This window comes from Carcharhinus amblyrhynchos, chromosome 9, assembly GCF_965287045.1.
Source record: "Carcharhinus amblyrhynchos chromosome 9, sCarAmb.v2.hapA, whole genome shotgun sequence".
Lineage (NCBI taxonomy): Eukaryota > Metazoa > Chordata > Chondrichthyes > Carcharhiniformes > Carcharhinidae > Carcharhinus > Carcharhinus amblyrhynchos.
Window position 1 is genome coordinate 69310933 of NC_137332.1, and position 16926 is coordinate 69327858.

Genomic DNA, 16926 nt, shown 5'->3' on the forward strand with positions numbered 1-16926 from the left:
TATGCAGTGTAATATCTTCCCCTGATTGACCTCAAGGGCAAAATACAGATTTGTTTCAAACTAATCTTTTGACCAACTTAATCTTTTACCATTCCATATTAGGCTATTGCTTTCTGCAGAACCTGTCCTGTAGTTAAAGTTGTTTACTTTAAATTGGGTTTTGAAATGGACAGTACTTTAAAATAAGTAATTTAACAGACCACTAGTTATTGCATCTATGTTAGACATGCAGGCTTGTAAAATAAACCAGACTTGTCTTATAACTGACTTCACAAGAATACCAGTGTCAGGGGAAACAATAGTTTTATAGTGTGTGAGAAAACAGTGCTAATTAGTTAGCAAGTGGACTCTATTAAAGGATTGCTATGAACATTGGTGACTGAAAGTTAACTACCAAGCATTGTTTGAAATTTGAACGAGGTAACTTGACTCTTAATTGATGAAGGCATTGCCTTGAGGTATGAAGCAGAAAATGGCTTTCACGTGTTTTGATGATCTGAAACAGGCTAAATGTGTGAACATATTTTTTCTGTCTATAAAGAACAGAGCCCTGTGAATTAACATGCACAGCGTCCAGTATACGCACTCATGCCATGCTGAGCCTGATTGACAATCTTAAATTGGATTTTAGCATAATTTTTTAGCTCACTAAGGATTATTTGGCAAGTATTGTCCAATCGTGGAATCACATCTAATGTTGGACATTGTTTTGAGTCTTGCAAGTTATGGACTGAATGGACACAGTCTGTACCTTGCCCTTGAAGCATGGAAGGGACATGTTGCTTACACCACCAATCTCTACAGTGTAAAGGTACCCTACCTAGCCTGGTACCGGCACCTAAATTCTTATATCACGATATAAAGTTGTGGATGTATACAACACGAAAGAAGGGCCTTTGGCCCATTGTGTCTGGCTGGTTAAAGACAAACTAGCTAACTATTCTAATCCCATTTCCCAGCATTTGGCCTATGGCCTTGTATGTCTAGGCATCGCAAATGCACATCTGAACACTTCTTAAGTGTTATGAGGATCTCTGCAACCACCACCTTTCAGGCAGAGTTCCAGACTCCCACCACCCTCTCTGAATCTCCTGCCCCTTACCAAAGATCTATGCCCCTTAGTCATTGATCCCTCTATCAAGGGGAAATTCTTTTCTTTTCTGTCTATGTCTCATAATTTTGTACGTTTCAATCACGTCCCCTCAGTCTCCTCTGCTCCAAGGAAAATAACCCCAGTTTATTCACTTTTTTTTCATAACTAAAACTCTCCAGCCCAGGCAACATCCAGGTAAATCTCCTCTTAACCCTTTCCAGTCCCATGTGGGTGATATGTTTGCTAGATTTAAATCCAAACAGCATGTAACAATTCCCTTGCATGTCTTAATGGGCTCTATCCTGCGTTCAATTTCACCTTTGAAATGGAGCAGTCAGATGAACTCCCCTTCCTTGATGTACCAGTTGAGGAATCTACCAGGAGGGTCTCTACCATGGTATACCACAAGCTTACCTTCACTTGTCATTATGCATATTGGAATTCCTACAGTTCCATGCACTATAAAATTGGCCTTATTGTCAACTATCTAAATAGGGCCTAAGCCATTTGCTCACCTTGGAAGCTTGATGATAGTTGTATCAAAGACATCCTGTGGGGTAAGGCTACCCTGCTCAGATCATTTTGTGCTGTAAACCACATGAGCAGGCCTAAGACCATTACTTTTGGCCCTGGAAAGTGACCAGTCTACCTCAAATTAGCTTAGAAGGGCAAGGTATTTAAAAAAATGTAAGCAACAGGTGGAGCTGGCTTTTTCATGGTCATGCTATACAATATCAGCACAAATGGTATTAGCCACTAACAGAATGCTACCTGTCAAGCCAAAAAAGCATTCTGTCTATCAGAAAGAAATGGGATAGGATCTGTATCATTAAATATTGGACCTAATTTTATCTGACCGGGCATCACCCAAAGTTCCACAGCTATTTCTTCCATTGTGAACTTTTGACCCATTATAGTAACAGGAGGAAAATAAGAGTCCCTTTTTTTTTAATCCCGATATTCTTGCTCTAGGTTCCCCACCCATCTCCCTGCCTGTCCACTTCAGCTAGCCTAAGCAGTTCATAATCTCAATATACTATTCAGTCTAAGCAAAGCATCAAGCTGTAACTCCTTGCTGCACGGCTAGTCTGCCTTTTCCCATCTAGGCCAAGTTAGAACATAGGATTTCATCTGCAACCTTTCTTGTACATGTTTCCAAATCCTGTATGACCTCTCGCCATGTCTTTGTAAATCAGTTTCTATCTTTGATTCCATCCAGTAGACACTGGTCCTCCAAATTCTGGGTTTTTTTGCATCTTCTCCTCAGCCTAACTCAGCATTCATCCATTTCAAAACAAGAAGTGCCTCCTAATTATCTTTACAATGTTATTTCTCACAGCATATTTACAAGCTTCCTCCAAACTTCTCCTTTTTTGACTCGGTTCTAATCTTTCCCAACCTGTTTTTCTCCTCAGTGTTAATACCAAATGCCTTGGGGTATTTTGCAATGTTACAGGCGGCTTGAAAAATGTTGTTAAATTTCAAGTTCACTGATATAAATTTTGCTGCACTTGCCTATTGGATCATGGAAATTGGAGAAAATCTATGCAGAAATATGTGTGCTTCTGGCTCCTTATTCTGTGATTTTTTTTTTTAATCAATTCAGGAATCCAATGTTTAAACACACACTTTCAGCATGAGTTCCCCAGCCTGCAGGCAGCTGGAGATCAAAAGGAGATACCTGATGACCCGCATGGATCTGGACCTAGCTTGCGCCCACAAAGTAGGTCTTCGATTTGTACCTTTTTGAATTGTTACCATCTGTTAAATCTCTCACTTGCAGTTTTCTATTGTTACATAGCTACTCTTAGCCAGTTGGTGCAGTATAGTCTCACATACCATTGTACCCTATGCCAGTTATCAATTTTTACGACTATAAAATGGGTGGGGGCCCTAAATTTAGATAGGATTTGTCTTTACTAGCATGTTCTTGTGTTAAGAGTTCCTTCAGCTATTAACCAAATATATTATAGACTGTGTTACCTGGCACTGCACCAATCATAATGTTCTATTAATTAGAATTTCTGATGAACACAAATTATCAACCAGAAAGGTTGGTAACTCCATCAAGGGCGGCACGGTGGCATGGGTTAGCACTGCTGCCTCACAGCACCAGGGACCTGGGTTCGATTCTCCACTTGAGTCACTGTGTGGAGTCTGCACATTTCTCCCCGTGTCTGCATGGGTTTCCTCCGGGTGCTCCGGTTTCCTCCCCAAGACATGCTGTTTAGGCACATTAGCCATGCTAAATTCTCCCTCAGTGTATCCAACCGGCACTGGAGTGCAGCAGATAGGGGATTTTCACTTAATTGCAGTGTTAATATTAAGTCGACTTGTGACACTAATAAATAAACATTAAAAAGAAACCATTCTGAAGCTAGACAGAACCCAAAGATTTTGCAGCACCTTTGGGTCACCTCGGTATGGCTAACCAAACTTTCCTGCAGAGGTACTGGTAGTCCTTTTTGTTAGCAACCACCATTATAATTTGTGTATTTGATATTGTACTGTGCATTACTCCATCCTGACATGGCATCCAATAAATCCATTGGTAGATGTAACTCCCCATTAAACAACACTTTTGATCAACCAGTATTTCCATTTTCATAGCATGCTGGATAACTATTTTACAGTATGTCAAACTATGCCGAACAGGCGCCAGCGTGGCGACTAGGGAATTTTCATAGTAACTTAATTGCAGTGTGAATGTAAGCCTACTTGTGACAAATAAATAAACTTTGCATTTCAATAGTTTATTGAAATTTAATGTAGAAATGAGAACAGAGGAACAGGAGGAGGTCATTCAGCCTCTCAAATCTATTCTATTCAACTGAATCATCAGATCTGTACCATACCTACATTCCTGTTTTTGGTCCATATACTTAGGATTTCAATTGATCCAGTACCCATAGCCTTATACCAGAGAAAATTAGAGATTTCTATAATTCTTTATGTGGAGGCAATTATTTCCTTGTTTTACTGCCGAATGTCTGGTTCTCCTTATTTCCCCTTACGTAACTTTTCATTATTTCATTCTAAACTGAAAAAAAATAAGCAAGTAGAAGAGTTCTGCACCAGACCATAAGGCCTTTGTCTTATGCCAGGAAAGACTAAGTTGCAATATGTTTGCTTGGATTAGGAGTGAATAGGTACGCCTTACAAAGTGACTTACAGCACCAGGTACTGTACCAAAAGATTTTTGGCTGGGTGAATTGAAGATTATCAGAATAATGTCACCTGGTGTCCTGAAACTTTAACAAATTTAAAAAGCAGTTTTCAATTTTAAATGCAATATAAATATACAGCACAGAAAAAGGCCATTCTGCCAAACTTGTCTGTGGTGGTGTTGTTAATCCACACAAGCCTCGTACCATGCAATTTCATCTAAGCATTACAGAGTATCCTTTGACTTCTGTCTACCTCATGACAGTTGGAGTAAGTTCTAGGGATCAGTATTTGGACCATTTCTTATTTTGTATAAATTATATAGGCTTTGATACAAAGTGCACAATCTTGAAGTTTGCAAATGATTCAAAACTTAGTAACTTGAATAGAATGAGCCTCTATTCTCCGGGGCTTGCAATAACAAGGTGTGAACTCATTGAAACTTGGAAAATTCAGGCATGGGACTCGACAGTATAGATGCTAAGAAGCTTTTTCTTATTGGAGAGAAAAGAACTAAGGTTCATGGTCTCAGGATAAGGGATTGGCAGTGTGGATCTGAGATATCTCTGCACTCTGTTACAAATCCTTGATATTTTCTGCCTCGGAGATCTGAGAATGTGCAGTATATTGAAGACTGAGATTAACTGGTTTTTGAAAGGATGTGGGGTTAAGGTGAGAAAATGGAGTTTGAGTCAGCCATGATATTATTGAATGATAGAGCTAGTTCCTGTTATGTTTTTGTCTCCTGTAGTAAATATTGAAAAGGATAGTAACAGACTTCAGTTGGACAGAGATGGACTGACATGGACAGAACAAGGACAAATGCATTTCATGTGAATAATTGGGAATATATGCACTCCAGGAGGAAACAACATGGAGAGGCAGTAAAATCTAAATGGTATTATTTTGCAGGAAGGTGGAGGCAGTGCTGGAGAAGAGAGACTGGGGTACAGATTCGAAGTGGTGAGGAAGGCTAATAGAGTAACTAAAATTGAATGGGATACTTAGTTTTGTAAGTGGGAGCATTGGATGCAAAGACAAGGAAGTCGTGCTAAAGCTTTCAAATTTCTGGTTTGGTCTCGGCTGGAATATTGTATACAATTGTGGGTGCCACAATTTAGGAAAGGATAAAGAGCTTTATACCTGAGAGAGGGACTTGAGTTGTGTGGAGAAATTAGAGAAGATTGATTGATCTCACTATAGTTCATTGAAGATTTAATAATGGCGTTCAAAATTGAGGGGTTTTGTTAGAAGAAGTTGGGGGAAGACTGTTTCCTCTGTTCATCAGATAGTAAATTTAAAATAGCTGGCAAAAGTTTTAGCGAGGAAGTGAATTTGTATTTTCAGGGTTAAGGTCCAGAACACTACCTGAAAGGGTGATGTCATTCCATAGGAACTTTCAAAATTCAGTTGGATGTGTAAATTATAATTTCCAGTGCTTTGGGGGGAAAACACTGAAGTGTGGAACTAAATTGGACAACTCTTTCAAAGACACTGGCACGACAGACTGAATAGGTCTCAGTGCAAAAGATTAATGAATTCTTATCTCACTACTCTTAAATGTATCAATGCTATTTTCCTCACCTGTTCTCTGTGGCAGCAAGTTCCACTTACTAATTATTATTCTACTACAGATGTTTGCGTGAATATTTGAACGGTTTTATTATTCATTAATAACCATCTTTTATTTATAAACCTTCATTTTGAGCTGCTCCCAATTCCTCATCTCCTAGAATTGGAAACAATGCCACACCTGCCCTTTCAAATATCTTCATAATTTTAGAGGCTAGGAGGTCACCTCAACCTTTTCTTAGAGAATAATACGAGGACTATTTAGTCCTCATCTTGAAAAGTGCAACAGAATATATTGTCCATCACTACGTAATCTGACCCTTAAAAGTGGTTCACTGGCTTTGGGAGATACCTTATGGCTTGCATTAAGAAATCATGTAAATTTAAGCATGTTTCTTCATGGATCATGCCTTAAAGTAGGATAGCATATTAAAACGGAAGAAAATATGGCATCGCTTCCAAAAAAACACTTTACTGTAGTGGCTTGCAGAATGTTGATAAATGCAACATGTAAACCAGCTGCAAGCTAAGTCTGTGTGTTGGCAATCCTGTTGATGTATTCTGCCATAATTTATTATTTGCATTATTTGAGGTGCTTTGTAAAGCTCACACGTCAGATCTAACCAGACCATCCTGGACTATAGTAAATACTGACCTGATCACGGACTTGGTCGTTGAAAACTTGATTAATCCTTCTCGAATGCAATTCTACACCAAAAACATTGTCGGAATTACAAATCTACCACTGCCATTGTTGCCTTCACTTCTCATTGAGCGCCCCGAATGAGTGTTATAGTGAAGGCAGCTCTGATAGATTCACGCTATCACAACTGACAGGAGTTGAGAGTTGAAAAGAGCATGCCATTGTATTTAAAGTTGCATAGAGTGCTGCTTATGGAGAAGGATATGAAAGATAGGGGCTAGAATTCTTCCTTGGGAAGATCCAAGCTTGGGAGACTTTTGTGGCTGGGATTGGTGGACAGGACTGTCGAGAAAACCCATGGTATCGTTTTTGTTATGTCTGCAATGCCAACGAATATTTGTAGTTCATATCAACTGTAACTCGCCTGTTAATTTATGTTCATTCTGATTCATTACAAAATAAGAGCTACACAAAGTGTTGTTTAGTAATTTCTTGATTTAGGCATCATTCAGTAAATTTGGTTCCTTTGGTTTGCGGAGTTCTTTGAGGGCCATAACAAAAAAAATTCCTGCAAATAATGTTTTGTGATACAATGCATGAAAGCTGCGGCATAACTGGGAGAGATAGTGACCTTGGACCAATGATTCATGAGCCATTCTACCACTATTTCCTCATCGCGTATTTGGATCTTTCTTATAACAATTGATGAGACATTGATCTCTGCAATTAATCACCAATTCCATTATTGTAAAATGAAACGAGCAAGATGCTGGAAGATAAACTATATGAACCTCGGTCTTTTTGTTCTCATTGAGCAGCTCCTCTGCTTTTGAGACAACAAAAGTATTTGTATTTAATCTTTTAGATTGAAACATGAAAATATTGAAAATAATTAAGTATTAGGGAGACAAAAAAGCAACTTACTTGTATTAAGTTTCTGAAACTGTAGTCATTACAGTAAATTTTGTGTGCAAGGCCTGCAGTATCAGCAAAGTGTATCACTGCGTTGTCAGTCATGTTTCTATAAATTCACAGCACAGCAATTGCATTTAGAGTGGCATGCTAGTTGGGATCAGATACTGCTTCTGATTGCAAAAGAGAAAATGCTGGAAAATCTCAGCAGGTCTGGCAGCATCTGTAAGGAGAGAAAAGAGCTGATGTTTCAAGTCCAGATGATCTGTTGTCAGAGCTAAAAGGCATAGAAAGAGGGAGATTGTGTGTGTGTGTGTGTGTGTGTGTGTGTGTGTGTGTGTGTGTGTGTGTGTGTGTGTGTGTGTGTGTGGGGAGGGGGGGGGTAAAATTGAGAAAAAGGAGAAGGAAAGGGAGGATAAAATCAGGGGAAAGAGTGGGTGGTAGGGACTGCTTCTGATTGACCCAACATAAAAACATATGTGTAAGTATGTTTTTTGTTGAACTATACAGATGTTTCTAGCTGGCGAGATGGTGGTGGAAAAACTCTTCCCATTATGCCTGGTGGATCGCTGGACCAAGATGGTAAGCCTTTAGAAGATGGAGGGACTGCCACACCAGAACAGAATGAAAGCCACAAAGGTCTTGAGAAGTGGGAAAAGGTATCATTATCTCTGACAAAGATAAATGGACAGCTGATTATTCCACCTGCACCACAATTTAGAGGAATATTGCCACCTTATGTAAGTAATTCATTGAGTTTTATATAGCACATTTCACATCTTTTTTACATTCCAAAGTTCTTTATAGCATATTCATTATTTGAATGTGCTTACACTTCCTGTGCCATGTGCAAACCTTAGGGTGTTTCATGTGACCTGGAGGTGCGTAGGAAGCACCTCAGATTGATCAAACACAAACAAAACAGAGTATCAAGGGTGAGGAACTTCAGTTATGAGGAAAGACTGGAAAAGTTTGGTGACTTGATAGAGGTGTTCAATATCCTGAAAGGTTTTGAGAGAGTAAGGAAAAACTGGCTCTGGAAGGAGAAGCTTCAGCAGCAAGGCAATGATTTTTTTAAACACTTAGCAAATCAATATCTCTTTTGAGACTCTATTCAAATCTGTTACAGACCACGAACATTTTCATTATTTGCCTTCGTTGTTGTCTGAAGCTAACTTGACTTAGTGTGCGTTTAGATTACTAAGCCCTAAGCTCTGAAATTTCTTCGCTAAACCTCTCCATCCCTGTCCTGCTTTAAGCTAGCCTCTTTGCAAGCTCTTGGGCACCGCACTGTAATCCTCTCAGTTTTTGTCCATTTGTACTCCTGCGAAGTAGCTTGAAAGATTTTACCAAGTCTTAAGGCACTGTACAAGTGGAACTCACCCTTGAAATCACCAGTTAAAGCTGCACAGGTAGCAATTTATAAAGGCAACTGTAAATGAATACCATAAAAACTTGAAATTCTGTGAAACTTTGAATAAAATACTAAATTTCCTATCTAATTTATAAATCAAATGAGTCAATCGGTTATGTGTGCTTTTTCCCGCAATTTTCAGATGGCTCACTCACCTAAAATGCAATTTCCACACCGACTACCATATCCTGCACCAAATATTAAGTAAGTACTATAAATTCTGAAAGTGATTATATACTACAGATTATCCAGATGTCTTCATGCTTCTGTTGATATACATTTTCACTTACTTTCATAAATCCGTTTTAGGTCAGTTAATTTAGAGAATTGTATTGTCTCTTTGAACATGTCTGAAGTCTAAAACGATGCTGGAATTGAAGTTATAAAGAATTCTTTTCATTTGTAATGTGTCCTCACAGAAATGATGTACAGTTGAAATTAAGTTTGAATAAGTGTCTGTTTTCAATGAGCACTATCTTATCCCCAGGCTGCACATAACTGAATACTATATAAGCCTTTATATTAACAGCTTCTTAACTTTTTCTTTTAGTTTGTATTTGAAATAAATTGTACAGCTTTTGGCTCTTCCCTCTTTCTGCTTTTGAGTTTTCATTTCTGTATTTTACCTTTGTGGTTGAAATCACTCCTAAATGTTATGTCTCCCTAATAATTTTTCCAATTAATCCATATTTTCTACTAATTAACTTTCTCCCAATCTCTCCAATACTGGTTAGAAACCAAAGTAGTTCCTTAAGGCAACAACATTCACAATGGTGTCAAGATCTTCTTGAGCGTCCCTCCATTATTAGAGAAAATGAATTGAAGGAGCTTGATAACCTGGACACGGAAACTGATGATGGCTGGGCAGGTAAAATGGAAAAATTTTAGAGTTCATTGTTCACCAAAAGCTCAAATAGAGGCATTCAGTTGAACGTTTTGTGCATTTCAGGAGCACAGTCAGAGGTGGATTATACAGAGAAACTCAATTTTAGTGATGAGGATGAAGGAACATCTACCCAGAAGGAAGACGGTGAAAGCTGGTATGGTTTAATTTTTAAGTGATACGTTATGCAGTAGTCAAAGCTATAAAATCTGTTTGCTCAACGTTTACTTTCATTACGTTAAAAGTTAGGGCATTTTAAAAAAGAAAATTGTCACCAATTCTTGGTATATCTAATGGTGTAGTCATTGACATCCAAAATTTGAATCCCTGACTAATGTTTAATTTTGGCTAGTTCTGCCTCAATTTTCCTAATTTTGAAAGTACTAGGTTCACAGTAGACCAACCTGTCAGTTAATTGCATTTCAGGCTTGCTTTCAACAATCTTTCTTGTGCAGATATCTTGATGTCTTTCCAAACCTGTGTACTTTTCTTTTGTTTGTCTCAACACAGTCCAATCCTAACAGTTGATACTAATCAAAGTGTATCACTTACTTGAAATATCAGCTATAATAATAGAATATTGATCGAGTGTGATAGGTAGTAGTGTTTTCTTGTCCAAATTTGACCTGATTCCGTGAAACTTCAAGGGATCTAGAATCAATCTGAGTCCCTGCTGACTCTCATTCAGCTTTGGCAAGTTGGTTGCCTGTGGGCTAGAGCATTAATGTTTAAGATGACACCCATTCTCAGCCCCAAAAATCATGTTTTTTACTTGGCAAATAAATTGATCCTTTCAGCCATAACATGCTATATTCTCATTAGTAATTGGCTTTGATTTTTCACCCCACAAATGGGTGTTTTGACTTGTAATTGGGTGCAAGGGCAATACGGGTAGTGTTGCAAAGATGCCTGGGAATTTCAGGCACATCAACAGAGATTGGATCCCGCAAGATCAGCAACAAAAGTGGCGACCATCCATTCCCACACTGGCAATTCACTTTCATACTCGGTATATTAATCAACCTCTATTTATCGAAGCTTCAAAGGTCGACTTACAAGCTAAAGTCTATAGATACCCAGGGTTGGTGATAGCAGAATCTGCAACGATGTCTGCAAGCAATGATTCTGAGTTTGTGAGTATGTCAGACTACGGTGTTACTAGTCTATGGGACAGACTTTTGTTTTGGAACAAGTCCCCAGATGTTTGTGAAGATGTATGTGGATGTTTATGTTCTGAGAGGAATTTGTAGTAAGAGTTCCCTAGGAGACCATGTTGGGACTCTTGCTTTTCCAGTGCATTAACGCACTGGATCTTGGCATACAATGCCAAAGTTTTCAAATAATATGAAGCTTGGAAGCATTGTGAACAGTGCAAAATAGTGTAGAACCTCGGGCAAAAACAAGTTGGTGGAATGGGTGAATAACGCTCAATGTAGAGAAATGTGAAGTGATTCATTTTGCTAGGAAGTATGTTGGGGAGACATTATGAAATAAATTGTACAACTCTAATGTGGGTGCACGAACTGAGGGACTTGGGTGTATATGTGCATAAATCTTTGAAGATGGCAGGATGAATTAAGAAAGCAGATAATAAAGCAGAATATCTTGGACTTAATGAATTGGGACATAGAGTACAAGAGCATGGAGGTTATGTTGAATTTGTATAAGTTATGCATTCAACCTCTGTATTGCATCTGGCTCTAGGCACTTCACTTTAGAAAGGATGTGATGCATTAGAGAGGGTGTAGAAAAAGTTCACAAGAATGGTTCCAGTGAAGAGGAACTTCAGTTATGGAGATGGATCGGAGACATTAGGAATGTTTCCCTCGAGTAAAGAAAGCTGAGAGGCAATTTGATAAAAGTATTCAAAATCAAGAGGTGTCTGGACAGAGTAGATGGGGAGAAACTGTTCCCACTCACGAAAGAATCAAGAAGACACAGGTTTAAAGTAAATAATAAAAGAAACAAAGTGAAAGGAGAAACCTTTTTACACAGTGAGTGGTTAGGGTTTGCAATGTATTGACTGGCACTGTAGTGGAGGCAGTTTCAACTGAAGCAATCAAAAAGGGATTTGACAGTTATCTGCAAAAGGAAGAATATGCAATGTTATGGATGCTAGATGAGTTGCTCATTCGGAGTGCCAATGGAGGCACAATGGGACAAATGAACTTCTGCACCATATCGATTCTGTGCTTTTGTGGGGACTTTGCAGGGTCAACTGGACAATGTATCCTTGTTTCTGGTACTTGAGTCAATGCCAGATTGTCTGTCCAATCTTCTGATTTTTCAGATGCAGTTTGGTACAATCAGGTGCCCTGAGAGGCCACTTCAGTGGGCAGTGGGGCAGCTACTGTGAGGTTGGAGTCACACGTAGGGCAGACCAAATTATCTTCTCTGAAGGACGTTAATGAACCTTGTGGATTGTCATGACAATCTGGTGGCGTCGAAGGGTCTAGTTTTTATTTCTGATTTATTTATTAATTGAATTTAAATTCTCCCATTGCCTTGGTGGAATTTGAACTGGTATCTCCAGAGCATTTGTATTAAAATCCCAGAAGGGACCAATAACCTAATTAAAAAGATTTTTCCAGTGACTGATGGAAATCATTGAAGTACAGGATTTTTGCTTTAAGATTTCTAATGTAACAAGCAAACTACAATCAATATATATCAAACATTACTTAACAGGCAACTAAGACAACAAACTGAAAACATACTTTTGCATTAACTAACCTAATCCTGTAACCTCTTTTGCAGTGCACTGTTTTTGGAAATGTAGCATTACGAAAGCAGGTCCAAAGTTATTCCCAGCTTTCCAACAACTGAATTCTCCCTGTTGAAACTTCCAGAGTTGTCTGAAAACCATTCCACTCAGCCCAAGCCTTCCAAATCTGACTCTGATTGGCATGGCTCATTCCTGTGACTTCCTGTTCCTTAAATCTCCAAACGTTCTGTCAGTTTGGTCCTCTTTTTGACTAGAACACAACCCTCATCATTCTGCTTAGTTTTTTACACATAACAATCATCTGCTGTTCACAGCAACAGTTGTTTTGCTTCTTCACACTGCAGTAATTCCATTGTCGCTCTCGCTCATGTGCTCTCTCTCCCCTGCTCTCGTCTCATAAAACAAGTGTCCCTGGTGTGAGGACTGTTGTCACTTGATATTCCAACAGGTTTCTATTGGAGTTTCTTTCCATTTGGCAGCCAGATCACGTGGACCTAGCTCGCAACAGAGATCTTTAGTACGGCCATATCCTTATCCAGAACTTTCCATTCACCTCAAATTCAAGGAGACATTTTAAAGCATAACTTGTCTTGTAAAGTTCAGCATTGAAAAAATTATTTTGGGCCTCTGCAACACTAGTGCAGAATCATTGCCACCAAACTACCATTCTCTATTCAACCTTTCCATAAGACATAAGAGCAGAATTAGGCCACTCGGCCCATCAGATCTGCACCGCCATTCAATCATGGCTGATATTTTTCTCATCCCCCATTCTCCTGCCTTTTCCCCATAACCCCTGATCCCCTTATTAACCAAGAACCTATCTCTGTCTTAAAGACACTCAATGACTTGGCCTCCACAGCCTTCTGTGACAAAGAGTTCCACAGATTCACCACTCTGGCTCAAGAAACTCCTCCTCATCTCTGTTTTAAAGGATCGTCCCTTCAGCCTAATGTTGTGTCCACTGATTCTAGTTTATCCTACTAGTGGAAGCATCTTCTGTACATCCACTCTATCGCAGTATCCTGTCAGTTTCAATAAGATACCCCCCTCATTCTCCTGAATGCCAACGAATACAGACACAGAATCGTCAGCCGTTCCTTGCACAACAAGCTCTTCATTCCAGGGATCATTCGTGTGATCCTTCTTTGGACCCTTTCAAAGGCCAGCACATTCTTCCTTAGATATGGGGCCCAAAACTGTTCACAATACTCCAAATGGGGTCTGAGCGGAGTCTTATACAGCCTCAGGGATACATCCCTGTTCTTGTTTTCTGGCCCTTTCAACATGAATGCTAATGTTGCATTTGCCTTAATAACTGCTGACTGAACCTGCACAATAAATTCCCTTTTTAACCTTTTTAAACTCTTCCTGAATTGACTGAGCTTTTTGTTCTCTTCTGATCCTACTTTGAAGTTGCGAGGGTATATTATCTATAATGTTTAAACCCAGAAGTTATTGTTGGCAGTATTAGCAGATAACTGAGGATTTTCTTCTACAATTTTAACAAGACTGTTGACAGATGTGTTGAACATTTGTTGCTGATACTGCAAACTGTAATTTCAGGGCTTTAATGCAGGCATTTAAGTACCATCTTTGTTAACTTGGATAGCTTAAGCTTCTCTGTTCCATTTTCCCTTTCCAGTTGAAGTCTCTTTCACTGCTTTTTTGTGTGTCCTTTGTAAATTGAGAACACATTTTTGTAATGTGAGTCCATCTTGTAATTTTGTGGCCTGTAATTTCTTTAACTTCTGTGAAACTTTGTCTAAAAGTTTCTGGAAGTCCAAATAAGTTACATCATGAGGAATGGCACTATTTACTTTGTTTATGTAATATCCTTTGAGACTTGTTGATCAAGATTGTCTCCTTGAGCCCATGCACTATTAATCTATTTGTTGCACAAGTCCCTTCCATTTTAACTGTTATTGATCTCACTTGGAAAGGCTAAGTAAATGGGCTTGAGCATGGCAGATGAAACATAATGTAAGTGTGAAGTTATTCACTCTGGTGGACAAAACAGGCAGAATATTGAATGGTGAGAGGTTGGGAAATGCAAAGGGACTTGGGTGTCTTCGTTAATGAGTCACAAAGTTAGCATGCAGGTGCAGTAAGTGGTGTGTTGGCCTTCATCAAAAGGGATTTTGAATATAGGAGTAAATATGTTTTGCTGCAGTTGTATAGAGCTTGGTGAAACCTCACCTGGAGTATTCTGTACAGTTTTGGTCCCCTTTCCTAAGAAGGGATACACTTACCACTGAGGGAATGCAATGCAAATTCACCAGATTAATCCCTGGAATGGTAGAATTATCTTAGCGTAGATCTGACGAGACTAGTTCTGTATTGCCTAGAGTTTTGAAGAACGAGGAATGATTTTGTCTGAAAATTCTTAGTGTGACAGGGTGGATGTTGATCAGATGCTTCCCCTAGCTGATGAGTCTGAAGTCAAGGGGCAGGTGATTTAAGGCTGAGGTGAGTAATTTCTTCACTCAAATTTTTCACCTAGATGGCTGTGAAAGCTCAATTATTGAGTATGTTTAAAACAGAAATTGATAGATTTTGAAGATTAATTACATCAAAGAAAATGAAACTAGCTCTGGGAAAGTAGTGTTGAGGAAGATGATCAGCCATCAAGCTCAGTGGGCTGAATGGCCTACTCTTGTTCTATGTTCCTATGTGTGTGAGCTTATAGTTGCCTAGGCTGGTTTTCTTGCTTTAAAAAAATGTACATATGCTAGTGTCTGTTCTGTGGATCCAATGCTTATTGCCTGAGATAGTTAGTAACCTTGAATTGTAAATTTACCCCCTTCCCAATCAGGCAGTATCTTGTGTTACCAAAGAGATTTTTTTAGTCTGACATTCTGTACAAGCTTAAGTAATGTTGCCATTGACTTCAAAATCCTTCATAATACTCGTTGTACTACAGAAATTGAATTGTGGGTTAATATACTTTTTAAATAGTGGGGTTACATTACCTGCTCTCCAATCTGTAGGAACTGTTCCAGAATCTATAGAATCCTGGAAGATAACCAATGCATGTGCTATTTCTGGAGCCAGTTCTTTAAGTACTCTGGGATGTAAATCATGCCCTGGGGATTTTTCATCCTTCAATCTCATCCATTTCCCCGACACAATTTCTCTACTAATACTGGTTCCCTTCAGTTTCTTGCTCTCACTAAACTGTGTTCCCAAACATTCCTCTTATTTATGTCCCTCTTTGTGACGACAGAACTGTATGCATTTAGTTGGTCAGCTATTTCTTTTGTTTCCCGAATTCCCCTGTTTCTGACAGTAAGGTTCCTACATTTGTCTTCAGCAATCTTTTCCTCTTCACATGTCTATATAAACTTTTACTTGATCAATTCCTTCGTTCTCCTTTGAATTCTAATCCTCAGGCCTTGTTTTTTTCTGACCAATTTGTATGTCCCTTGAAGCTAATACTATTTAATTCCTCTTGGAAGCCATGGTTTGGTCACTTTTCCCATTTTACTTTTGCACCAGGCAGGAATAAACAATTGTTGCAATTCACCCATGCGGTCTTTGAATGTTTGCCGTTACCTATCCATCATCATCCATTTAAATAACGTTTCCCAATCCATCATAGCCAACTTAATGCCTCATTCCATGGTAGTCTCCTTTATTAAGACTCAGGACCCTAGTCTGTATGTCCACTATGTCACGCTCCATCTTGATGAAGAACTCTATCATATCAAGGTGGCTCATCCCCAAACAACCAGATCGCCAATTTTTCCTTTTTCATTACATAATACCTAGTCTGGGATGGCTGTCTTCCAGTTGTTTCTTCAACATATTGGTCCAAGAAAACCACCCTGCATACACTCCAGGAATTCCTCCTCTATGGTACTGTGACAAATTTGATTTGCTCAATCTATATGCCATCCATAATTACAGATGTTCCTTTATTGTCTGCATTTTTAATTTCCTGTTTAATTCCATCCCCAACATCACCACTACAGTTTGAGGTCTATGTACAACCCTCACTAACCTTTTGTCCTTGTGTTTCGCAGTTCTACCCAGACACATTCTACATTGTCGGAGCTAACATCTTTCCTCGCTGTTGTTGACTTCCTCTTTAACCAGCAATGCAACTGCACCATTTTTTCCTTTTTCTGTCCTTCCTAAATACTGAATACCTGGTTGTTCATTTCCCATCCCTGGTCACACGACAGCCATGTCTCCTTAATCCCAACTATATCATACTTATTCACATCTATTTGCGCAATTAGTTGATCTACTTTATTGTGAATGCAACATGCTTTAAGGCACAAATCCTTAAGACTTGTCTCTTCAACATTATTTGTCCAGTTTCCACTCATTTTCACGTGGCCCTGTTTGATTCTGGGCCTTGATTTCTCTGCCTGTCACTTTTCTTATTCCTCTTTATTTTTGTTTTTGTCCTCAATTCCCCTTCCGCTGACCTTTTGCACAGGATTCCCCCCCCACCTCTGTCCTGACTGACGCCCTTAAAATACTCCTTTACAGACATCAGTCCTGGCCCTGC

General features: G+C 39.1%; 1 protein-coding gene across 5 annotated transcripts in view; it reads left to right on the forward strand.

Annotated features, from left to right (window-relative positions):
• The window catches only part of prrc2c (proline-rich coiled-coil 2C), an 81796-nt gene that overhangs the window by 16290 nt on the left and 48580 nt on the right, over positions 1 to 16926 (forward strand). For all 5 annotated transcript variants that reach the window (XM_080195896.1, XM_080195899.1, XM_080195897.1 and 2 more), the window contains exons 5-9: positions 2700 to 2816; positions 7896 to 8125; positions 8942 to 9003; positions 9534 to 9667; positions 9749 to 9839. In XM_080195896.1, the coding sequence (XP_080052022.1) occupies positions 2700 to 2816; positions 7896 to 8125; positions 8942 to 9003; positions 9534 to 9667; positions 9749 to 9839 (634 nt within the window). The remainder of the gene's footprint in view (positions 1 to 2699; positions 2817 to 7895; positions 8126 to 8941; positions 9004 to 9533; positions 9668 to 9748; positions 9840 to 16926) is intronic.